Source organism: Manacus vitellinus, unplaced genomic scaffold (genome assembly GCF_001715985.3).
Source record: "Manacus vitellinus isolate BGI_N305 unplaced genomic scaffold, ASM171598v3 scaffold_1_pilon, whole genome shotgun sequence".
In the NCBI taxonomy this organism is placed as follows: domain Eukaryota; kingdom Metazoa; phylum Chordata; class Aves; order Passeriformes; family Pipridae; genus Manacus; species Manacus vitellinus.
In genome coordinates this window covers 46,312,608-46,337,309 of record NW_021939396.1, presented here as the reverse complement: position 1 = coordinate 46,337,309, position 24,702 = coordinate 46,312,608, and the positions used below count along the sequence as shown (strand labels likewise).

Here is a 24,702-nt window from a genome sequence, read left to right as displayed (position 1 = left end):
GCCTTCTGTGTGACATTACTGTACTCTCATGGTCTGTGTGACTACAGTTGTACTGAAGCTTGAAACCTCTCCCATATATATTACCAAGGTTTTGGTTGCCTGTGTTTTTTTTGATCTAGCTGTTGATTTCACCCTTTGGGAATAGCCTTGCAAAGAGAATAGGTGAAGCATCTTAAAACTATTTTACACAGTGTAGTAAGATACATATTCTGAAATTGAATGTATATAAAACCATAAACCTTATAAGAACCTTGCATTTACAACAACTTTGTCATGTGGTAGATGCGGGTTTTTTAGATCTGGGTGGATTAGCTTAAATTCATAGAAACGGTGGAAATGGGAATCTCTTAATACAATAGGCTGACATTTGTCTGGTAGGACAAAGCTGTAGTGATAGATCACAAGGGAGGAGTAGAACTGGCAGATTTTTAATTTTCTGTATCTCTTTGATACAAAAAAACCCACCAAGATTTATTTACAAACATATAAGTTAAACCCAAGAAATGCAATATTGATCTTTATGACAGGAAATATGTACAAATATACTAACTATTTTCTGTTTTCTTTACAGAAACCATAGCCCATTAATGAGTTTTGGAGCCAGTTTTGTCAGCTTTTTGGTGAGTAGATGAGAGCACAGAGTATACATCTGGTTTGGTTCATGTTTGTATGTACATGTGTGTGTTCATAATGCTGGATACTCTAAATTTGGTTATTTTTATGAAACTAATTTTTTTCAAATTTTTAGATTAAATGTAGCTAGAGAACAAGGCATCACATCATGTAAAGCTTGTTTACTTGTGTGGTTTAAATATAAAGTAAAGGTTCTGTGATTAAGCTTCTCAATGTATGAAATATTTATGTGTTCCATTAACAGAGGCATAATAAAACACTCTCTTAAGTGAGCAGTGAAGTTATTTAATTAATTAATTGAAATAAAACTCACAAATGCCTGTTTTTCTGATAACATTTGCTACTGAAGATTTCTCCATCCATGCTGCCACGTGAAAGTTGGTAATTCAATCCATTGACTTTACTTCCTTTCTGAATATATGAGAACTGAGAATATTGATTGACTAAAAAGTCATAATGAGCAAGATAAGTCTGTTAAATGCTTTTTAGAAATTAAAAATGATAATATCTTATATAAAACTGAGCAAGTGTATTAGAAAATGTTTGAATCTTATTTTTTAGACTGTCCTTATTCTGACTTTACTGTTTAATCCTGTGTCTCATGAGAAATTATCCATGGAAATACTCTTTTTAAAGACAGAATTTATTACAATGTATCAGAAATACATGATTTGTAAATGAAATAAATTTGAATTCTTTCTAGTATGCAATATGGACAAATACACTGGTTAGGACATCTGCTGGGGCATATGCTTTCTTTTAAGTCACTGGAGGGGAGAAAGGAAAGAGGGACAATCTCTCAGGCTTGCTTATCTGAATTGATGTGCTGAACCAGTGTAACATCAGAGTGCAGCATCAGAGGATCTTGAATGTATCTTGCTTAGCTGCTGTTCTAAATATAGCACCAGCACTTGGTGTGTCTGTGTCATTCAGAGCTTTTGTTTAATAAAGCTCCAAGAAAAGAACTTACTTGTCCTGAAATTCAGCAGCAGTTGGAGTCAGATGCAGTTTCTTTTTCTTCCTACCTATATAGGGACTGTGATTATTATTTTAAAAAAAGGAAATAAATGTTTCTTGTTACTGACTTTGGAGGCCTGTTATTTATATGAATTTATTACATAAAAGCAGTACCTGCACAGATACAAATCATGCCTTACATAACAATAACTGAAAATGAATTTGTATAAATTCATCATGACAGTGCATTCAATTTGACTACATGTGAAGCTCTGAGATGGGGGCAAGGACTTACTGAGTTCTGAGTTGATTTGTCTTGAAATGTTGATAAAGTACTCAATTCTCTAGTTTGGTGTTTCTGTGTTGAAAATATTTTTACTTATGTGTGTATTTTACTACTTTTGTTTAAAGAAGTTTTATTCTCAAATTTCTAGGGAAACTTTTACTATCCATAGCTTCTGTAGAAATAAAACTGTTTGTGCTTTCTGTCATTCAAATGTGTTTGGTTTTTGGTAGAATGCCATGATGACATTTGAAGAAGAGAAAATGCAACTGGCATGTGATGACTTAAAGGCTACAGAGAAACTTTGTGAAAGTGAAGAAGCTGGAGTTATAGAAACAATCAAGAATAAAATTAAAAAGAATGTAAGAACATAATTTCTAAAATATGGATTTGTCTACTGGATAAATATTTCTGAAAACTTCCTTTCTGTCCTCCTTGTATTTTGAATAAATTATTTTTGATATGTGAAGAGCAGTTGAGATTAATGATAAACTTGGAAATGAAGTGAAATATTTTGCTTGGATTTCCTAATTGTTGTAAAATACACAGTCTCAGGTGATTCCTCTTCTAAAGCAGCAGTTGTGTTTTGTTAGTAATTGTTTTTTAACATGTCAAATTAGTGATCTCTTAAATTATCTCAGGAGGCTTGTAGCCTGTCTAATTCAGACTAATTTTAATTCATACATGCTCTAGTAATGTTCAAAAGTCATGATGTTGAGGCTACAGAATGCTGTGAGCCAGGAATATTCCTAGGGAATTTTCCTTCCTTTTTTAGATTTTTCATTCTAAATAAGAAAGGAAGAATGAAGCATGAAGATTGAGGACTAGTAAAAGTAATAGTATAGAAATGTGTAGTGAATGGCCTGTCTAGTGTGACATAGCAGAAAAAGAAGCCATTTCTCTTCAGTATTTAGTTTACTTGCTAAAAAGTATTGAACCTGACATACTTCACTCTCTGCTCCTAAGAGGCACTATGTTTTCCCTGCCAATTGTCATATACCTCTTTCTGTGCTTTTCCTGTCTAACATCTTTTAATGCCATGTCTGATGCATTTAGTAATAATTAAATGAAATTTAAATCTGTTCTGAATATTTGTAGAACCTTAGGAAAAATAACTGCTAGTATATGTGTAAATTTCTCTATCAAGTAGGATTTTGCTTGATGACCTGTCAAAGGAATTTTAGCATAGTTTTGCACTTCAAAATGCTGAATTAGTTTAGTAGCAATACTACCACTTGCAGTTAATTTTGCCTTTTTTGATTTCTCAGATTTAGAGAAGTATTGTCTATTATCTTTGTTAATACTTTGCTCTGCTCTGTCTTTGTGTATTCCAAACAGGTTGATGGACGAAAATCCACTCTATCCATGATAGATCGTCTACAAAGACAAATAATTGTAGCAGACTGTCAAGTCTACTTGGCTGTACTCTCATTTGTAAAACAAGAGTTATCAGGTGTGCTGTGTCTTTCATGTTTAGATATATTTTTGCATGATATCCTTTTAATAAAGCGTGATCATAAAGTCGCAGTATAAGGATAGCAATAAGGATGATTGTTTTTAAGAAGGAGCACAGTTCCAGTTGAAACATTCCAAGATGGGTACACTTGCAGAAGTATTCTTCTATCTTTGTGTAGGTAATGGTGTAGGATGAGATGGGTTGCTACAGATCATGCTTTTTGCTTTTTTCGTACCAATGGTCGCATTCAACTGATTTTGCTTAGGCGAGTTGGAGTCCTTTGCGTGTTCTCATAGAGGCGTTGGAGGAGTTGGTGTGAAGATGGGTAGCAAAGATGGGTAGCATCTGTGTGCTTGATGCAAGATAAAAGAGGCCATTAAGTCCAGGCTGCTGACAAACTGCCAGTGAAAGCAATTTTAAATGGAGCGTGTTGAAGATGGAACTACTGAATCAGTTCTTATTCTGTGGCCACCAGAGTGTGTCCTTGTATGCCAAAGAGGTTAATCCCGTTGTGTTGAATATAAACTCCTCTGGACTGCAGAGCCATCTCTAATGTTTTCTTGCATTCCTGCATCTCCTCCATAATCTTAAAACATGCTTAAAACATGCTTAAAACATCCATGAGTTTATAGAAAATGTGGTCAAGGTCGTATATAAAGTGTGAGCGCATTCTCAGGTTCTCACCAAATCAGTGAAGAGCAAGAGATGGTAAACAGACTAGATTGTTGGTGAAAACCCTGCTGATCAGCTGAAAGGAATCAGGGAAATAACATTCACATTTTTTAAAATAACACCTAAGATTTTCAAACAAGGACGTAATGCTTTCTGTGATGTGCAAACTTGTTTTCTTCCAAGCCGTGGCATCAGGAATGTGTTGGGCTGTAGCTAGCAGAAATTCAGGGGATATTTCTGTCTGCTGTGTGTTTAGTGCTGCAGAAAGACTTCCTTGCTATTTTTGATACAGTTCTGGGTTTTTGTTTGTGGTGGTTGGTTTTTTTCCCTCCCTCTTGAAGCTTTTTTTCTTTGGTTCAGTATGTATTCTGCAGCTGCATAATTTGGTTGGATGCTGTAATTGAGGGTAGTGTCTGTTCTTTTCTCTCTTATCTGCTGCTCAGAGAACTGAAGTGGGTAGCAGAGAGAGCACTGCACAACATGCAGTACATTTGGGTAACTCTACTGAGTAAAAAAATATACGTGGAATCTTTAGTTAAAACTCCAAGCAGCTAAATGCTACTTACTGCCATTGCTGAACTGTTGGGTCCATTATTTTGGTTTTTAAAGTACGTTATCTTTCTGTTTATGTATAAACATCTTCTGTTTTTATCATATTCCTGTACGGAAACAACCACCAGATTATTGAAATGACTGTAATTAAAAAAAAAAAAGGCAGACAAATACTTCTGATCAGTGGATGGGTGAAAATTTTCTTGTTTGTCTTCATGGAACAGTTTGACAAGAAGCATATGATGACATGCAATCTGCTTTCTCATATGCTTAACACATTTTCTTTTCCACCCTCATGGATGTATTAGAAATAGTTTGATCATAAAGTTGGTAACACAGCAATTTACATTGGCTTCCCATGGCAATATTGAACTACCTTTTCTTGATATTTTCCACTACTGTCATAGGTCTGACTACTTTCATGCTGGGAAATCAGCATGAAATTTTTTTGTTAAAATTTAGTGTAAATTTTTATGTTAAAAAAGTTAGGAATTCATTGTTATAATTTGATTGTTTCATATTGGTATATCAGTAATATGTAAATTATTTAGGGTTAATGACAGCACACTGATGGAAGTAAAGCCTAAAATAATACTTTTTTTCCACCTAACACATCCTTTCTGTTTTGTCCTTGCATTGAAACAGTGGTTAGCTATTAGGAGAAACACTACTGTAGAATAAGGAAAATGTGGGGATGTTATTATTGGTGTGCTACATTGCTGTGCATAGTTGTCTGAGGATTCATCTTGTGGTGAGCCACATAACTTCTAAAGTACTCTGTGCAGGCAAAAAATGACCTAATTGCTTAAAAATGAAGTATTGTTAGTCTTGTAATGCATCTGAATCAAGGCAAGGGTTTCCATTTTTATTATAATGCTTTAATGTGGATCTCAAGATAGAGGATTAATTTCTTGTAATACCTCAAGTTCATGTTGACAGAACCCATCTGTCACTACTGAGAATACAAATGTTGCAGTCTTTCTCAGTACAGTTTTTTAAGACTATCAAACTAGCCTTATCCCTTCCTCATACAACAAGAATCCAAAAAGACGTAGCCTAGTCTGTGATATTACTTTCTCTAGAATGTTTTGGGTTTTTTTGTGATTGGAACGATTTTTGTCAAAGGCATCAAAGGCTTGTAAGGAGTTGTTTGGTATTAATAGCATTTTTCTTTTCTTTGACACACACCACCTGTTATGATCTAATTCTGGCATTAGTTATAACACTTATCTCTGCAAATTTGGTTATATTTGTTTAGAAGACTGCTGCTATAACCATGTTTTTGTTTTATTTTATTTTTAGTTACTGTCTTCGTCACTGCAGTTCCTAACTCTTAGGACTCTATCAAAGGCATAATGCTGGTGTCTACTTTTATGATTAGTGTGTACAAGGATATTCTGTTTGTATCCTGTTTAACACTTGTCATTATCCAAGGATGTGCTTACAAGATGATTGCTGTGTAAATAGGCAAATCTTTATTTTAGATATCAGGCCTTTTTTTACCCTCCTATAAAAATCATAGTGAGACCGAGTATTCTGTCATTCTCAGCTGAGAATCCTCAAGACGATATTTTTTAGGGAAATTCAAGTACTCATATTGCATTTGAAATTGAGGAAGTTAGGCAACTGAGGAATAATTTAAAACCATAAAATTTCTGCATGCTTTACTTTTTTTTCCATTTTTTTTTAATCATAAAGGCATTATATTCATGTGAGGGGCAGGGAAATGATGATGTTGAAAATCTTACTATCTAGCCCAAAGGAAAGGCTTTTCTTGATATTTTGCTATCGACTGTCTTTTAACAGAATTTGGGCTTAAGGGAAGAGATGTAGTCTCTTTTGAGTTTTGCTTTTCTCTGTTTGCCAGGCAGCTCTTTCATCTGTGCTGTATAGTGGAGCAAGATCCAGTGTGAAGTTCTTTGATTTCTCTCTTTCTTTCTGACAGTTGTATTGCTGTGTAGCTGACTGGAAGTGCCTTTGTGTTGCGTGTTGTAAAGTCTGTGGTTGTGAGCACTTAAGTTTGTAGTGCCCAGTACGCAAGACCTCTTTGAGAGGACAGTAGCTATTACAAAATCCTTTATGCAAGAAGTTAATGCAAATGGAGCATCCTAGAGTTTGTGAAATAGCATTTACCACTTAAAATGGCTTCTGAAATGTGTCCTTGAAGTAATTTTTTTCCTTTGATTTTTAGCTTACATAAAAGGTGGGTGGATACTCCGAAAAGCCTGGAAAATTTACAATAAGTGCTATACGGACATTAACACACTTCAGGAAATATATCAGAAGAAAACAACTCAGGAATCCTTGACTTCTGATGCTGCAAATGATAATCATATTGCTGCAGAAGGTGTAACGGAGGATTCGCTAAACAGACTGAAAGGTGCTGTTAGCTTTGGATATGGACTTTTTCATCTTTGCATATCCATGGTGCCCCCAAACCTGCTCAAAATCATCAACCTGCTGGGTTTTCCTGGAGACCGCCTACAGGGGCTTTCCTCACTGATGTATGCAAGTGAAAGTAAGGACATGAAGGCCCCTTTAGCTACGTGAGTAGCTATATTGAAATGCTTTGGTAGATAACTTAGTACTAAAAGTAAGTAACTGGAGAAAAGTCAAAACCAAAAGGTCATGTTGCTTTAAAGGAAACAACAGCAGGTAAAATAAACTCGTAGTTTGTTGTTTAACGTGCCATGGTTTAGTAAATTCATCACTTACTATTGTATGAGATCTCTCTGCTGTTAATTATTTACATATATTTGGGGTTTGTGTCAATATTTTGCTGTATTCTTCAGTACCTGCAGTTCTCATGTCTAGTTACTTAAATGCCAGCAGAGTAAATAGAAGCTCCCCCGAAATCTGTGTAGATTTACCTGAATTACATTCTCTGCTATGGAGAGAATACTATTTTGTCTGAGCCATTGATCTCATTTAGCTATTTTTCCTTACTATTAGCCCAAGATCTTTTCAATTTTTTAATTTTTTTTTTTAATTTATTTTAGCATCTCAGTAAAATGAGATGTTCCTTATAATATTTTTAAAGGAGTATTTTTTGTGTATTCTTTTTCCAAGACTTCATACTGCATTCAGGTCTTTTTAAGAGGTACACGTAATTTAAACTACCCTCATAAATTATTATTACATTATCTACAAATTAATCCTTTTATTACTGGATCTGCTGCAGGTACTATAAGATGTTACTTTTGAAACATTGACAAGCAGGAGAATTGGATTTCTGTTTGTTTTAAATGTTCCTGTTGATTCATTCTTTGTCCTTTCTGGGAAGAAAAATTATATTTTTTGGGAATGTTTCCTCCTTAAGATAGTCTTGGAAATCTTTGTGCTCTGCCCTTGTTTCCAGGAGCGATGTAGGTCATGTAGATGTCTGCCCTTCTGAAAACAGGATGTATTTCTTTTTGACATTGATTTCAAGTGTGTCTGCTGTTGTGTGTTTAGGTTTTTTGTTGATTTTTTTTTTTTTGTTAGTTGTTGGTTTTTTTGGAGGGTTTTTTTTTCCTCTCTAATGAACAATTAGTTTTCAAAGTTTTCCTGTTAGTTTTTCTTTTTTCAAAATTGACGGAGTTCTAAAGGCTCAACTGCTTTGATGCAATGAGCTTGATTGTTACCTTGCCTTTGGGTGACGTGCACTGAATTGTATGTTCAGGTGCAGTTTAGGAGTATGTTGATGTATGGCAGTAGCATTGTGTTTGTTTTAAAGCCAGATTGCATAATAAAAGATTCATGTCTATCTTTGTCTTTCAGAATAATTTAAAAATTTCTCTGTGTAGAACGTAATCCTTAAATTTCTGTTTACAGACTGTAATCATTTTTACTCTTACATTTCTTTTAGATTGGCTCTCTTGTGGTACCACACAGTTGTTCGCCCCTTTTTTGCCCTTGACGGCAGCGATAACAAGGCAGGATTGAAAGAGGCAAAAGAAATTCTTGCAAAAAAAGAATCTGCTTATCCAAATTCTTCTCTGTTCATGTTCTTCAAGGGAAGGATACAGCGATTAGAGGTATTGCATGTTTTCATCCTTTAGACTGATTTCTCCTCCTCACCCTTTGTTATTTTATGTTTTTCTGATGTCAATGAGCTAAGCAAGCTTCAGCAAAGTGTGAGATACATGGAAAGATAATCATCTCCGTCAACAATAAAAAGATAATAAGAATGGATTAAATCCTTCCTAGTTTCAAGTTCAGATGCAAAACCAGCTCTTCCGCTACATCTATCTGAATTAACATTTTGAAATTGTTTTTCAGCTACTTGATACATTTGTGGGCTGTGCTAAAAGGAAGTGCTTTTGGTCACTCAGGAGTTTCTTGAGCTATTTCAGTTTTGCTTGTGAAGCTAAAATGTTGAGTATTATCTGCTGAGTACATAGCATTTATCTTCCCCTTTTTGTTTTATGCGTTGTTCATATACAGCTAATTCTCTGGAGTAATTTCCCTTAAATAACTGCTTTTGCTTTTGAGAGGTCAAACCAGGATGTTTTCTGTTGCTAAGGGTGAGCTCTGACCCAAGCCGAAATGTATTCACTAAGAATGTGTTTGTGAATGCTATTGCAAAGTGCTATTCAAACACTGCAGGAACCTTTTGGGTTTTGGCTAAATTATTCTCTAAGAATCTCTGATAATAGGAGACAAGTACTTCATACTACTCAACTCCTAGCTGCTGCTTTTATCAGACCAGAATATTTTCTGAACAATTATATTAACCAGAAAACCTAACACAAAAGCACAAAGCCAGAATGTTCAAACCCTTCATCTCAACATCATAATTACAAGAGCTCATTGAGATATTAATATTGGTGGTCATCCTTTGCTGGGGTTTGCAGTTAAGTCTTTCAAATACAGCTAAATATTCTGAGAGAGGTAACAAGAGTAACAGAACAGAGGAGTAGGCTTCAGTGGACTATCAGATTTTTCAGGCATATTCTTGCATGGGATTCGAATGTTATTTTTCTTTTTTTGCTGTTGTTTTGAAGGCAGTGGTGCATTTTAGGAATTAACATTGTCACAGGCAAGTTGTCAGTCCTGGGCAAGTATTGCTGTTGTCTGAGTAGGAAAGATTTCGGTGGCTTTTGTTCAATTGTATGCATATTTCATTCTTATGGTAAAAATCAGATTTGTCAGGAATAGCTACATAATGAAGGCAAGTGCAGTTAAAAATGCAAGTACATTGATTACCAGGGTATGACTTGGTATTTTTAGTGTAATGAGAAATAAAACTCAGCTGGTGCTTCTGACTTTCAGAGCAAGGTAGGGTGAAAGCCTAAACATAAGTTGCTAATAAAATGAATATATCTTTCTATGTGTAAAGAAAGAGAATATGTTTGGGATGAGTGTGAGTTTTGTGAAGTTGGTCCCTTTCTGGAGTACCAGTGTGTTCCAGAGGAGAGTTTGTTAAATGTAATCTTACAGTATTAGTGTATGAAATGATGCAGTATGTAGATACTGCAGTACTGATACTGAAGTTTAGGTCCAGGTGAAACTTTGTGCCAGAGACAGTGTGGCCATTTTAATGAAGTTAGTTAGCTTAGGCACGCAGAATGCTGTGCAACCATGACCCTTAGCAGAAAGCTTATTGGTTGCCAACAGGAATTAAAATGTCCCTTTGCTATTCATGTGTCTGTTTGCATGAGAGCTTGTCTATTCACCAGCCTTTTCCCCCTCTCTCATCATTGCTTTGTTCCAAGTGGTGCTGTATCAGGGAGGTTTTGCTGTGTCTGAATGTTTTGGTTAGATGTCTAGGGCTCTTCTGTAGATTTTGTTATGAATTTACATGCTTAATTTGCTTGAATGCTGTTGACATAATAGTGAAGGCTATTATGTGACTGGTGGCAATGGCAAGGAGCTGTGCTGGATTTCTGCATGATACACTTGTGGTTACATGTGTCTTGAATCTGGGCATTGGTCTTACGGCATCCATTTCATATTAGTGTGGCCAGCAGGAGCAGGGAAGTGATTGTCACCCTGTACTCAGCACAGGTGAGGCTGCACCTTGAGACCTGTGCCTAGTTCTGGCCTCTCACTACAAGAAAAACATTGAGGTGCTGGAGAGTGTCCAGAGAAGGGCAACAAAGCTGGTGAAGGGTCTGGAGCTCAGTTCCTGTGAAGAGTGGCTGAGGGAGCTGGGGTTGTTTAGCCTGGAGAAAAGGATGCTCAGGGAGTATTTTATCACTGTCTACAAGTGCTGCCTGAAAGGAGGTTGTAGCCAGGTGGGAGTCAGCCACTTCTCCTAGGCAAAAAGTGACAGGATGAGAGGACACAGCTTCAAGCTGTGCCAAGGGAGGTTCAGGTTGGACATCAGAAAGAATTTTTTCACAGAAGGGGTTGTTAAGCGTTGGGACAAACTGCCCAGGGAGGTGGTGGAGTCACCATCCCTGGAGGTGCTCAAGAAACAAGTGTATGTGGCACTTAGTTCTCTGGTTTAGTTGACAATGTGGTGATCAATCAGAGGTTGGACTGTATGATCTTGGAGGTCTTTTTCAGCCTAAATGCTGCTGTGGTTCTGAACCAGAAGTGCTCAGATACTCATAGATTACAGACTAATATGGGGAGTTGTAATTTCCTTCTCATTTCCGAGGTGAGCGAGGAGAGCTCCTGTAAAACCTGGGAAGTGCTTATATTGCCTTTCTTGAAACTGTTAGTGCACCAGTAAGTTTAAATTCTTTCCACTGGGCATGGGAATATTATTTCAGGTGGCTTACCAAAATTGGGAAGTCTGTACTTTAACCTATATGCACGTAAAATTATACCTTGAGCTGGGAGAGGGCAGAGTGAGAGGTGGTGTTCTGGATTTTACCTATTTCTGCTTTTCGGCTTGCAATTTTGCTATCCCTTTTTTTTTTCTTTTTTTCCTAATCAGCAACACTATTTGAAACTATTGTTTCTCTTTGATTAGGAACAGACTGTGCATATGTATATATAAACAATAAGAAATCTTTAGGGCTGGGACAAAAAACTTGGGTTCTGGGGCTTGATCCATGGAGTTCAATGGGTATAGGTGCATGTAAAGAGTCTGAATGGAAGAGTACCAAATACTCCACCTGATGGGCAAAACACCATTCATACATTCAGGTGTATGAAAGTGTGTGGGATGTGCAGGCTTCTGAAAATGTTCACTGTGCTTAAATGTAATGCTGACAGGTACTCTTGGTTTTTTAGTTACTTTTTGTAGACATTTTTGTATCAGTGGTATCATTCTTATTTAGGAGTAAGAGGGCGTGGTATGGAAAAGTAGACTGAGGGCAAGAGTAATAATAAGCATTGACAAGTCTTAAGTGAACTTTCTGGAAGAAAGTCAATGATGTCTAAAGTAAAGAAATTTGCAGGGCTTGTGTAATGTCGAGGTTTATTTTCAAGAATTGTGCTGACTTTTCTAGTTACTTGTTCTAGGCTACAAAGTACAGTATCCTAGTTTTATTCTATTTTGATTTTGTGTCGTGTCTAAGAAAAAATGGGTTTCTGTGTGCTAAGGAATAGAAAACAGAGGCTTTGCAATGTCCATATAGTGTTCTCTGGTGTAAATTGTTGCCTTTTAGCAGGAAACTGCTTTCTGGTTTCCCCTTAATTATGAACGTGACTTCTTAAAAGCTTTACAAATTCAGAGTGCTGATTGAGAATAGAAACGTTCTGGGAGAAAGAACAGTGTCCTGAGATTTCAGAACAACTCTTTGGGGAAATGTGTGTTGGCTTGGGAAGCCGCTTGGGCCTGGTAGGCTCTGTAGATGCTTAGTTGATGGGTTGGGGTGCTTTCAGTTTTAGTGTGAAACCAAGAAATGTAAGATTAGGGTTCTCACATTAGCTTTATTAATATTTTTTATGGTTATGTAATTCTGTAAATTACACATTTTATGTCTTAATGGGCTTTTTTGTCTTTGTATTATGTCCAAGAGAGGCATGAGTAGTTAGTGCTTGTTGAAGGAATTTAAAGTGTGTCTATATATATTTATAAATCTCAGGAACATCAGTTTCAGGTGCAGCTAAGATGTTATATTTGCAGACTGTTGGGACTTTATAATTCTTTCTGTTTATTCTTTGAAACAGTAAACAAATAGTAATTAATTTAAGAATTAACACTAAGAGTAAAAATTCGTATTCCAGCACATTGTCACAATCCCTAGAGATGATTGAAACTGTATTTAAGGAATGTCTCTGAAACATACTTAACCGAGATTGGTGCTGAAGGAAAAGTTAGACAGATGTCAAAACACTTGTGAGATCTAGACAGTTAAAAGGATAGATTATAGAAGATTGAATATTCAACCAACTGGACTTGTATATTACTGAGTGGTTGGTGTTTCATGTACTGCCCCAAGCTGGTGTATGGCATTGCAGACAATGATTTAATTGCCGGTAGTCATTGTGTGGAATAACATGTCCTACAAATAAGTGATTTCTGGTTTGAAACCTTTAGGATTTTAGAAGGCAAAGTATCTTCAAAGAGGGCTAAATATTTAGATTTTCTTTTTCTTTTTTCCATTTTCCTCAGAATCATTCAAAACATAGATTTACAGATAGCCTTTGAACTTCCTAGCACAAAGATAAAGTTCTAAACTGACGTTATTTTTTTCTGTAAGATTGGGCCCATAACAGTTATTTTCTAGGAAGGTATGTTGGGATAATGTGTAGTGGAGAGAATGTGCTGCTACAAAATTAAACGAGGTACACATGGCTCAGGCTTCCTGGTAATTTTGAGGGCAAATATAACTCACATTCTGCCTTGCCAACAAGCATCTTAGTTTCATCACCACTGTATTTTCTAAGGCTACAGTGTTTATGTTGGTACAGGTGTGGATCCCTTTGCTGCCTGTTGTGCTGTCTTGATGCAGTATGTATTATTTTCAATGAAATTGTTCTTTAGCAACTAAAACAGTTTTCCCTGATGAGACAGAGGAGAAAACCTAAAAAATCACTTCAGAGCTCTGTGTGTTCATGGACTTAAGATACAATTCTGCAGATTTTTGTAGGAATTTTTGAATTCAGTTATGCTTGCACAGATCATGGGTTTGCCCTTGCAAGGGTTTCTTTCACTTACCTGCTTAGTCAGCAGACAGGGGCTTAAAAATTCTTCTGTAATATAAATTATTATAATTGTATGTGAGAATAAATATAGGAATGCTATTAAAGCAGATACAGGCCATATTGGAATATACAGTATGTATATGTAAAACCAATATTGTTTTGCATTCCCTCCCCATAATAACTGGTATGGACAAATCCCATCCTAGTCTGGGAAAACTAGAAATTAAGGTAGTCAAAAGAACTATCATTCTAGTTCTTAGAAGGATGTCAGCCTCTTTTTACTAAACTGTTGCTAACTAATGATTTTATCAAAATGTTCTTTTTTTCTCTCATGTGCCTTTTTATCTTCTAATGTGTCATGCAGCATTTATGAATTCTCTATTAACTGCTGCTTAAAGTGGTTGCTGAGGGATATGGGAAAAGGTGAAAAGTTCAAAATAAATAAAATCAAACGCTAATGGTACCCTTATTGTGCAGAAAGCTAAACTTCAATGGCAGATGCTAAAAATATGACTTCTAAAGGTGGAATGACTAATAAACGTAAAAATGAGACTACCCTAAAGCTTACTGCACAAAACCAATGAATTTCTGACGTAATAGAAAATACTGTCACTTACTTGTAGGGTTGAGAGATAATCTGAACTGGCTGTTGCTACACTGTTAAACTCTTCTATTATGTTTAATTTTCTATTAACAGAAATCTGATTGTTTTCTTTATCAAAATCAAATTATCGAACAAATTTTAAATTTCAGTCTGATTTTTTTTTATTCTTCTTTCACTTTTGTTAGTGTCAAATCAATAGTGCCTTGACCTCATTTCATACTGCTTTGGAACTTGCAACAGACCAAAGGGAGATTCAGCATGTCTGCTTGTATGAAATAGGTACGTTGTTTATGTTTATGCCATAAATGGCTCATTTTCAAGTTTAGATTGGCAACTTCAATAAGCAAACTGGATTCTTTCTATGATGATTTTTAAAAAGGTTTTAGAATACTGGCCTTTGTCTTGGGTGGATTATGGTAATAAACCTATCTTCTTGTTTGGGCAAGTATTTTTCATAATAAATTTTTCTGCAAACACAAGGTGATGCAAAATCAGACTGTGGAATCAAGGGCACACTGTTCGCTTACTGAATATTATTTAAAATTAGAAATTAACTCATTTAATTTGTCCATGGAATCATCATCATGGAATCAAAAAGTAATCAGTCTAAACCTTCACAGTTTGCAGGATCTGTGTTTCATGTTCATTTCCTTCCATCAGTAGTAGTATACGCTATATGATCTTGCATACAGCTCTTTGGAGTGGAGAAGATATGTTGCTTCAAGCTGTAAATGGGAATTTGTGACAGTGGGAAATAATAAAGGAACAATTAGTATCTTTTTAAGTTTTAGTATCCTACAAAATATTTAAAAAAGATTTTAGTATCTGTATAGATTTGTTGTTACTCTGAAGTGGATTCATTGTTTTGTATGGAATCTTATAATTCAGAATTTCTCAGTAAATTTAAACCAGGCTTTAAATATATGTAGTTCATTTACATTGTTTTTAATTTTCCAGTTACTGTTGTAATTGTTAAAGTAGCTCCAGCTCTCGTAGTAGACTGTGTGTTTCAATAATGTTGACACCAAATTTGAATTACTGTACTTTCCCTGGAATTAAATCAGTTTTGCTTCTAGGTTGGTGCAGCATGATAGAGATGAACTTCAAAGATGCATTTGAATCCTTCGAAAGGCTTAAAAATGAATCCAGGTGGTCCCAATGCTACTATGCTTATTTAACAGCAGGTGAGTACATTCCGTGTGTTGGGTAGATGATAAATCAGTGATGTGCTAAGGTTTTGGCACTGTTTTGTTTTGGGAAACTTGCTAGTGTGTGCAGTGCCTTCCACACTGCCTGCTGCTTTTGCAGCTTTGTGCCAGACTTGACTTGGATAATTTTGTTTGTTTATATAATGAACACTTGCATGCTCACACGTGTACATGCGTGTGTGTACGCCCTCTCGATGTAGATACAATTGGGATTGTCAGTGTAGTGACATGTAGCAGTTGTATTGCAAAGATCTAATAAATAAATCTTTAGAGGCTTGGTGGTATTACTTCCTTTAATGGTTATATAAAAGTAGTACTGACTTGTTAATAATCACAGAGGGTACCTGGGGAAATTGGGATTATCATCTTTGTCAAATCCTCGGTCTGGACACTTTCTTGAAGTGAGTGTGTTTGTTTTTCTGTGACCATGTGATATCTAATCCTAATTTTTCCTGTTTTATATCCCAGTAGTGTTAACGTATTTCTATGTTCTTACAGTGTGTCAAGGAGCCACTGGTGATGTCAGTGGTGCTCAGAATGTGTTCAAGGAAGTTCAGAAGCTTTTCAAAAGAAAAAACAATCAAATAGAACAATTTTCAGTGAAAAAGGTTAGTTTTAGCATCGGCTGACTTGTTTTCGTGCAGTAATAACAGTTCAGTTCTTCAACAGTATTTTCTTTTTGAAGGATGTATCTGTTTTCTTTTGTGTTACTTCTGTAGAATTAGTGGGAAGGAAAAAGAAGGATGGAAAAAGAATAGTGTCAAATGTATTTGAAGGATCTAGCAAAGGAAATGTGAATTATCTATTCACTTTACAACTAAAGTCATTATTAAAGATAAAAATATGTGATACTGTAGTTGCTTTGGTAATTTTCCTTCTAGCTTTGCCTTCCTTACTCCTTTTTATCTTGTCTTGTTTGTGAAAACCTTAGTTCTGTTTGAAAGCTAGGAGTTGTCTAGGAAATAGCTCCTATCTGATACCTTGCAGATGTTACTGTTTCAGCATCCAATCATTGCATAGTGGGGACTGTGAAATACAGTAAAACTGGTCAGGCTGCATACAAGGAAGTTTTAATTTTGATCAGTAGGTAAGCTCCTAAATTAGTTGACAGATTTTTGCTTTTTAGTCTAAAAGTCTTTAAGATAAGTTACCATTGACTTACTTTCATAGAATTGTTGTGTGACTTTATGAAACAGTTAAAATTACTGTTTGTGATATATTGTTTGGGAATATTATGACCCCATAAAAGGATAAATGATGGATCTCCCTTCCTTCTTTCTCCCCACTTTGCAGGCAGATAGATTTAGAAAACAAATGCCGACCAAAGAGCTGTGTGTCCTGGCATCCATTGAAGTATTATACTTATGGAAGGCCCTTCCAAACTGTTCCCTCTCGAACTTACAGCATATGAGTCAAGGTATAATATTGATTTATTTATAAGGTTTATCATGGTATAAGCTTGATTTATTTATTTACTTCTTAAAAGGCGGGTGTATAATTTTATTCTGTTGTGTGGAGTAGCTGATCGTAGTAGCACGAAAAGTTAAACTTGTGTGTATGTGTCATAGCAAAATACACTTTGAGTAACCATAGAATAATGGCCTATTACGATTCAGCTTAATGCTTCATTGCCTGCTGCATATAGTTGTTTGTTAATCATTGTTTAAAATGAAACAATAGCATGATAGTTACTGTTCCAAATCATTAAACAAAATATAACTAATTTAAACATAGCTAAAAAATAACAAAATTAATCTACTGATATGTTTCTGCACGTCAGTTTTCTTCTAAGAGGAAGTAGGGGTCGCTTGTGAGGTCATCCATGACATGATAGGCGTTCTGTTTATCTTGGCTGCTGGGACCTTGGTAGTGGTGAATGATTGCCTCTTTCTTAGTCTCCAGATGTCTTCAGATATCTGTCACATGAAGATTGTGGTAGCAGTGTTTATCATGAGGTTTACTGTACTTCTCCCTCCATCCAGCAGTCACTCTTGTTTACATTCTGCAAACAGTTTCAAATTGACTGAAGAGAAGCTCAACATGAGCTGGCAACGTGAGCTCCCAGCACAGAAGACTGACTGCATCCTGGGCTGCATCACAAGCAGCATGGGCAGCAGATAGAGGGAGATGATTCTGCCCCTCTACTCTGCTCTCATGAGACCTTGTGAGATCCCACCTGAAGTACTGCATCCCTCTCTGGGATCCTCAGCACAGGAGGAGACATGGACTTGTTGAAGCAGATCCAGATTAGGCACACACAGATGATCAGAGGGCTGAAACACCTCTCCTATGAAGACAGGCTGAGAAAGTTGGAGCTGTTTAGCCTGGAGCAGAGAAGGCTTCAAGCAGACTTCAGAGCATCTTTCAGTACTTAAAGGTGTACAACAAGAGAGCAGGAAAGGCCCTTTTTACAAGGGCATGTACTGATAGGACAAGGGGGAATGGACTCAAACTGAAAGAGGACAGATTTAGGTTAGGTATTAGGAAGAAATTATTGTGAGGGTGAGGGCACTGACACATGTTGCTAAGAGAAGCTGTGGATGTCCCATCCCTGGGGGTGTTCAAGGCCAGGCTGGGATGAGACTTTGGGCAGTCTGGATGAGGCTTTGAGCAGCCTGGTCTAGTGAAAGGTGTCCCTGCAACAGGGCAAGGGAGTTGGATCTACAAGATCTTTAAGGTCCCTTCCAACCCAAACCATTCTAAAATCCTCTCTTTTTAAATTTATTTTTTTATTATTATTATTTCTAGATAATTACTTACTCATTTAGAAAATAAAACAAAAATTGTCTCCTATGGGGTTGTCTTTTTTTTTTTTGGTAGTTGTGAAGTCTTGGGGATTGTATGCAATTTTCATGTTAAGCTAGAAAACTACCAGTCTTGAAGTTGAGAGTCAGGACTAGTAGTGGTGTTTTGTTCTGTTTTTAATTTAAGATAATTTGTCTGTTTAAATTGAGTGATGGCAGTGGGTTATATTCAGATCTCTAGTTTTCTAGTCACAAAGGTAATGGTAGGCTTTAAAAGCAGATTTGCTCACATAAAAATAAATGTGAGGATTTTTTTTGGCTGTCATTCACCTTCAGAACAGTCAGCTTTCGAGGGTGTAAAGAGTATGTGTTCTCTCCTGCACACCCAGAAGCAGTGTAGATCTCCCCTGTATAAGCTTCTAGTCAGTGGTTCACATTTTAATATGAAATAGCAGTACAGATGAAAATTCAGAGATAAGCTTCTTCTAAGTTTGACACTGACGGGTCTGCGTCAGCCATCCCTAGCTGAAGATGTGTGCAGTGAGACTGTTTTTGATACACCTTATGTGTATCTCAAGAACGTGGATGATAAGGAATTTTTTTTATATATTTGTTTCCTCTTCTCATGAACAACTGAGTTGTAATTTGCTGTGGTGGATTTCCAGGGTTTTCCCCAGGGCTAGAACTTGACTTAAAAGAATAATTTGTATCCACCTGTATCCCTCTAAGTAAAACACCAAGTAACTCAAGCCTTGCAATGATGAGTTGTCAGCCCAAATACTTCATGCAGCCAACTCTTAGTTATCCATAGATGGCTTCTTTGAGTTATGGATTAACTGTGAATGGTTAAGATGGTTAAGATCTGGCAGGATTTATGCAATGAGGTAAAATGTTTAAGGAGCTGTACTGCTCCAGAGACAGCAGTTAAGTGATGAAAAGCCCTGCAGGCCTCCCTGTACCGTTGCCTTCTTGGAGGTGATGGTGCTGACAAGTGTGAATGGGTCCTCATGGGACTAGTCCTGGTTTAACAGAGCTGGCTCTAATAAGCTTGATCAAAATGGAGCCTGATTCATCTAGAAACTGTTCATGCATTGTGATACAGGTTTTCCTGGAAACAGAGCACTACTCAGCTGAGGCACAGTCTGTCCCTGGATCGTTGACCAGCTAAGGTCTGGGAAATAAGCCTTATCGTCTCGTCATCACTGAGAATCGTGATGCCAAAATACCCTAGTCTGGGTTTTTAGGTCCAGTACAGATTTTTGTGCGTCTGTCACTTGGCTTCAGTTCAGAACAAATCAGGTTTGTCTGAACTGTTTGCCCTGTGCTCCTCATAATTTGGGACTGTGTATTTTTTTTTTCAATGTGTGGGACAAACCAGTTTCCCATAACACCAGAAGGAGGTGATTGTTTCTTAACTTGACTTTTTAGTGGTTATTTCAAAGACTGGTAGAGAAATGGATTCTCCTCTACTTGTGAGAAGAACACACCAACTTCCTTTGACTTCAGCTCATTAATTCCTGTTAGGAATTGCTCTCATGAGTCACAAGATTTCTTCATGAAGTTCATACAAAATGGGTTGTATTTAAAAGAAGACAAATTACTTTGCTTTATGTTAATGTTACTAGCATCTCCTTTGTCTGGTTAAATTTAAACATTGGACTAAAACACACCTTAGGCCACAGTTCTTGTCTAAGGAAGGATTTCAATCCATCTTGTTTGTTTACTGGAACCTTTTCATTAAGCTTGTCAGGATGTTGATGATTCATCGGCTGTTGGGTTGAGGAATTTGCTTCTTGGTGCCATACACAAATGTTTAGGAAATTCTGAAGATGCCATTCAGGTAAGTTGTTAAATGGTAATTTACACCATTAATCCTGTTTTACAAGCTATTCTGTTAAACAGTAAATATTGTTGAGTAAGTGTTAAGCAAGTCATTAGTTTTCAGTGGTAGTAATCATTCTGGTTTGTGAATTCTAACAGGTTCTTCTAAAATCTTTTGGTTTAACATGCTGTCATTATATTCTGTGTTGTAAAAGTAGTTCACTGTGCTGAATGACCATGGCAACCAATGTGGCTTATAGTAGAAAGAGTTAAGGGGAAGCTAGGAAGATAAAAGTTATAACAAAGTTCTTGCTCTGCTAGATTTACTTTGTCCAACAATGAAAATTAATCTTTTTTTAAAAAAGTACCTTGGAGGTTGACCTTTTGAAAGCACACATTTGCTGCTTCTCCAGGACTACTAGACACTGAGAGATTTGATTTTTAGCACACATACCAAAGAAAAAATTTGCCACTGCTTCAGGTTTTGCTCCATAGGCACAGCTTTCCTTTTTCCTCCCTAAAATGGAATGCAATTCACATATGCAGCAAGATGCTGGCTTTGAATCCCTCCCCCCTTCTCATTTATCTCAAGCATACCGTAAATAATCTAGGTACTTCATCACTGATGTTAAAGTTCCTTGTTAGATCTAATATTTTTTCAATATGAAGTTGGAAAATTCTTGAAACACTCAATATGTTACTTTGTTAAAATCCAGACAAGTTATTTTGCCTTGATACAGTAGTGTTGGTAAAAACATCTAGGAATCTATACTGTTGTAAATTTTTAATGTATTCTTAATTTAACTTTGGCTAATTTCTAATGCTTAAAGTTGAATGGTGCTTCTTAATTGTTTTGAAGTATCGAACAGTCAATTTCAATAAATTACTGCAGTTTTTTTGTTTTTTTCCTTTCATTTTTACAGTACTTTCAGCGAGCTGCAAAAGATGAACTCTGCCGTCAAAGCAACTTGTACGTCCAGCCATATGCTTGCTATGAACTTGGCTGCATTCTGTTAGACAATCCAGAGGTAATAGCATTAAACTGTTTTTAAACTCTTAAAATGAGCATAAAGAGTCAGCATACCACTATATAAAGAATGAAACAAAATTTATGGGTGATAATGTATGTGAAGTTTTAAGAATTTGTTTTATACCTACTGTAAAGAAAATTACTATTTTGTGTTTAGGTTTTGGTTTTTTTCAATCCAAGAAATGCAATGTATTTAAGGTAACAATGTCTTATTTTTTCAATATAGAGAGTGTTCCTGCTGCTGGTGGCAAAAAAAGCCTGACCAGAATGCCTTGGGTAGGCGGGGATTTCTTGTCTACAGGTGGTATTTAGTATCATGGATGCGTAGGGTCATTTTCTTACCTATTTAAAATCCTGTTGGATGCCATTCAAGCTCAAAGAATGCTTGTAGTTATCCGTTCCAAATAGAATTTGATGCCTTCCTAAAATAGCAAGTGTTTTCAGTCATTTAAATTCCATTAAAGATTGTTGTATGGACATTTTGATTTTCACCCTGACTAGCGAGGGTTTTGTTGTTCAGGGTGAAGAGGAAGATAATCCACCTGGCTTTCAGACTGTCCAAATGGCTTGGCTGATGATACATTTGATTGTTTAGGTCTTTGCACGTACTCTGCCTCCTAGGAAACCTGGAGAATCTTAAGAGTAGAGCAGCTTGTGCACCACTTGTGCATTTGTGATGTTTTCCTTTCTCAAACGTGTAACAGCGCTACTTGGAGTTTATGCCACCTTGTGTAGTACATCCTTAATCAGATTGAAAGTTGGAGGAAGTGGTTACAGGGTAGTGACTTGAACCCCCCTTCATTGTATGTAGTGTATGAAGTAGTTAGGCTGATAATATCTCATTTTCTTAAGAAGTAGTTGTGTTGATAGTTTCTCATATTCTTAAGATTCTGTTTTCAGTTGGTTTTGATGTTGTCACGTATAATCATCTGAGCTGAACCTTCCCCTCTCTCAATAAAGATGATTGTCATGACAAAGGACAGAATTAGAGAATGCTTTTAAAAGTAAATGTACTTTTTGAAAAGTCTGCTGCCCTAAAACTTGGAGCTGGGCCTTGAAGCCTAGAAGGGAGGTCTGAGTCCTGTATTATTCTTTCTGCCTTTTTTTCCATGTTCCTGTTTAAATTTGATGGTGTCAGGTGTCTCTAAAGAAAGGATGTGGTGGGTAGTGAAGTTATGTGGTTATTTGGAGAATATGAGAGCAGTTCTTCCTTTCTCCTGCTTTACATGTGGGATGTTCACACAGTAACCAAATGTGCCTCATATTGGGTCTTTGAGGGCTGCACAAGCTTGGCTTGTAGCTCTACAGGGAACCCGTGGTAGTGCTTAGTTAGTGCTTAGTGTCTGAAGGACATGCAGAAAACTCCCTCTTGTGGCACTTAGGCAATGAGGAGATAAATGATGCTTAACTTGAATAGAGTGGGATGAGATGGGGAAAAGCAAGAGCTAGAATTAGAGGCAAGTGAATGCTGTTTATAGAAAATTTCATTTACTAACTGAGGTGTCCTGGTAGAGCTCTATAATGGCTAAGAAGGGAATAGGATTTTATGAATCACATTTACACGAGAGGCAGAGCATATTACAGACCTGAACAACAGATATCAATACACATTTTAGTATAAAAACCATGCTGTTATTAAATTTACTTTGCTTTGAAGTTATTGTTAAGCATAATCACGTGTTTGATTTACCATGTCATCTGGATCATCTTTGTTATTTTAAATTGAATTCTAATCAAGTTCTTCTTGATGTAACCATATTAAAATCTTGAAATTTACAGATTTTTTTGTAGTTGTCTTAGACACTGAGTGTAATGTAACCAATGAAACTAGATACAGTCATATTTAGGTACATATGAATAAGAGAACTTCATTTTTCTATATCTTATTTATTTGTAAGGCTTAAATTAAAGATGTACTATATAAGAAATAAAACAGGAGCTTCTCAGCAGTAAATATTAATCTGCAAATATATTTTTCTTTCCATAAGAGTTTGAAATTGAAATTTCTGGAACAACTCTTAATGCTTAATATACTTTTTTTGTAAATAAATGGCTTAAACTTTAATTAAGAAACAGAAACTACTGTAATGATCAATTAGTCAATTATTTGTAGCCTCGTTTGTTCCCTTATACATTCTTGTAACTCACCATCATTGGCAGCAACTTTCATTTTCTATAGACTAGAAATACATAATACTGTCTTGGGTACCTCATTAATATTTCTAGTTTCCTAATTTGAGAGGTTTTTGTCTGCTCAGTACCTTTTTTCAAGATAGAGGTGCTACTCCAGACTAACCATGTCCTTTACTTAAGATATTTTCTGTAACATTTTTGATGTGTTTCTAATGCAGTGTTTGTCTTTTTGTAGACTGTGCCAAGAGGCAAAACCTTACTGCTCCAAGCCAAGGTAAAAACCAGGCACTTTCAAATTTAGATTTTTGAGATGAAGGCATTTGGGAGGTTGTGGTTTTGGGGCAGGTGGAGTGGATGTTAAGTGGTGGTGTCCCTCCCCTATAGCCTACAACACTATCATATAGATATGCATGAATGTATGTATATGATCCACATTTATGTATGTTACATAGCTATGTATTCCTAGGTCAGTCATAGCAGAACCCATTTTAGTGACCTCTCCTGGACTGTTAGAACCTTGCTTTTTTCAACTAAGATTTTGCTACAGAAATTTTGAAAATGACAGCTCTCCACTCCTTGTCAGTTCCAACTGGTTCCTGCCTTGGGCTAGAGCTTTCTGAATATCTCTAATAATTCTTTTGCTTTGGGTAACGTCGGGATATTGCAACATGCAATCTCCAGTTCACCTCTTTTCTTTTGGACTCTTTTGTAATATGACTTCTTAAGCACTAGTAGCAAAATTGTCTTCATGCCTTGAAGTGAAGGAGGCTAACAGTTATATGTTTGGTGTTTTTCTTCTTGTTTTTTTTCCCCCCAGGAGGAATTTTCTGGCTATGACTTTGAGAACAGATTGCACGTCCGCATACATGCAGCCTTAGCCTCTCTAAGGGAAGTAGTTCCACAGTGACGAACAGCAAGTCTTGTTATCCTTTCCCACAGTTTCTGCACTTTAAGATGAAGCAGAAGAAAGAGCTGTTGGGAAGACCAGCTTTTCTTCTGAAAACCACTTGTGCCAGAGACACTTTCCCAGTATGGTCAGAGTTGGTATGGCTTAGTAAAACATTACAATTTTAACTAAAGGTAAATCAACCAGGAAGAAGGTTAAGTGACCTTGTGTTTTTAACTCATTGTTTTTTATTTTGTTTAAACCAAGCCGAACACAATTGCTTGCAACTGTGGGTGAACCTAAAGAAGCACACGTAATTTACTTAAACAATATTGGCAAATGTGATTTTTACCTTTTAAAACAGATCTAGATCTAAAATATGCTAAGGGGAGCACTTCTGGTTTGATTAGAATAATACAATAAAAGTAATTGGTGTAAATTTTGAAGTTGGAAATGGTCAGAATACTTCTTTTTCTTTACCCATTTGCCAATACACAGGAGGAGGAAAACTGTTCAGCCACAAAAAGCAGATCTTACTAAATTTTAGTGGCTTATGTCAGTTACCTCATGATTACTAATGTGTGAATTTTAAACCTCTCATTGCCTTCCATTTTTTGTCTCATCCCTCCCAACCCAGCTCAGATTCGTGATATGAATTTATGTCAGTGTTTATGATCTCTGCTTCTGGTACATTCC

At 36.3% G+C, this 24,702-nt stretch overlaps 1 protein-coding gene across 1 annotated transcript; it reads left to right on the top strand.

Annotated features, from left to right (window-relative positions):
- Nucleotides 1-572: 572 nt before the first annotated feature.
- TTC39C (tetratricopeptide repeat domain 39C) lies at nt 573-24,456 on the top strand. Its single transcript, XM_018080936.2, has 13 exons — nt 573-620; nt 2,107-2,235; nt 3,212-3,326; nt 6,745-7,099; nt 8,401-8,569; nt 14,370-14,463; nt 15,261-15,368; nt 15,891-16,000; nt 16,686-16,809; nt 19,879-19,976; nt 20,881-20,985; nt 23,356-23,394; nt 23,938-24,456. The coding sequence occupies exons 1-13, from the start codon at nt 588-590 to the stop codon at nt 24,025-24,027; spliced, it is 1,569 nt and encodes a 522-aa protein (XP_017936425.1). The 5' UTR covers nt 573-587; the 3' UTR covers nt 24,028-24,456.
- The last annotated feature ends 246 nt before the right edge of the window (nt 24,457-24,702 follow it).

Coding starts and splice junctions, on each gene's coding strand:
- TTC39C (XM_018080936.2), top strand. CDS start 588: ATGAGTTTTGGAGCCAGTTTTGTCAGCTTTTTG. Junction 15,369..15,890: donor CTATGCTTATTTAACAGCAG/GTGAGTACATTC, acceptor ATGTTCTTACAG/TGTGTCAAGGAGCCACTGGT. Junction 23,395..23,937: donor CCTTACTGCTCCAAGCCAAG/GTAAAAACCAGG, acceptor TTTTCCCCCCAG/GAGGAATTTTCTGGCTATGA.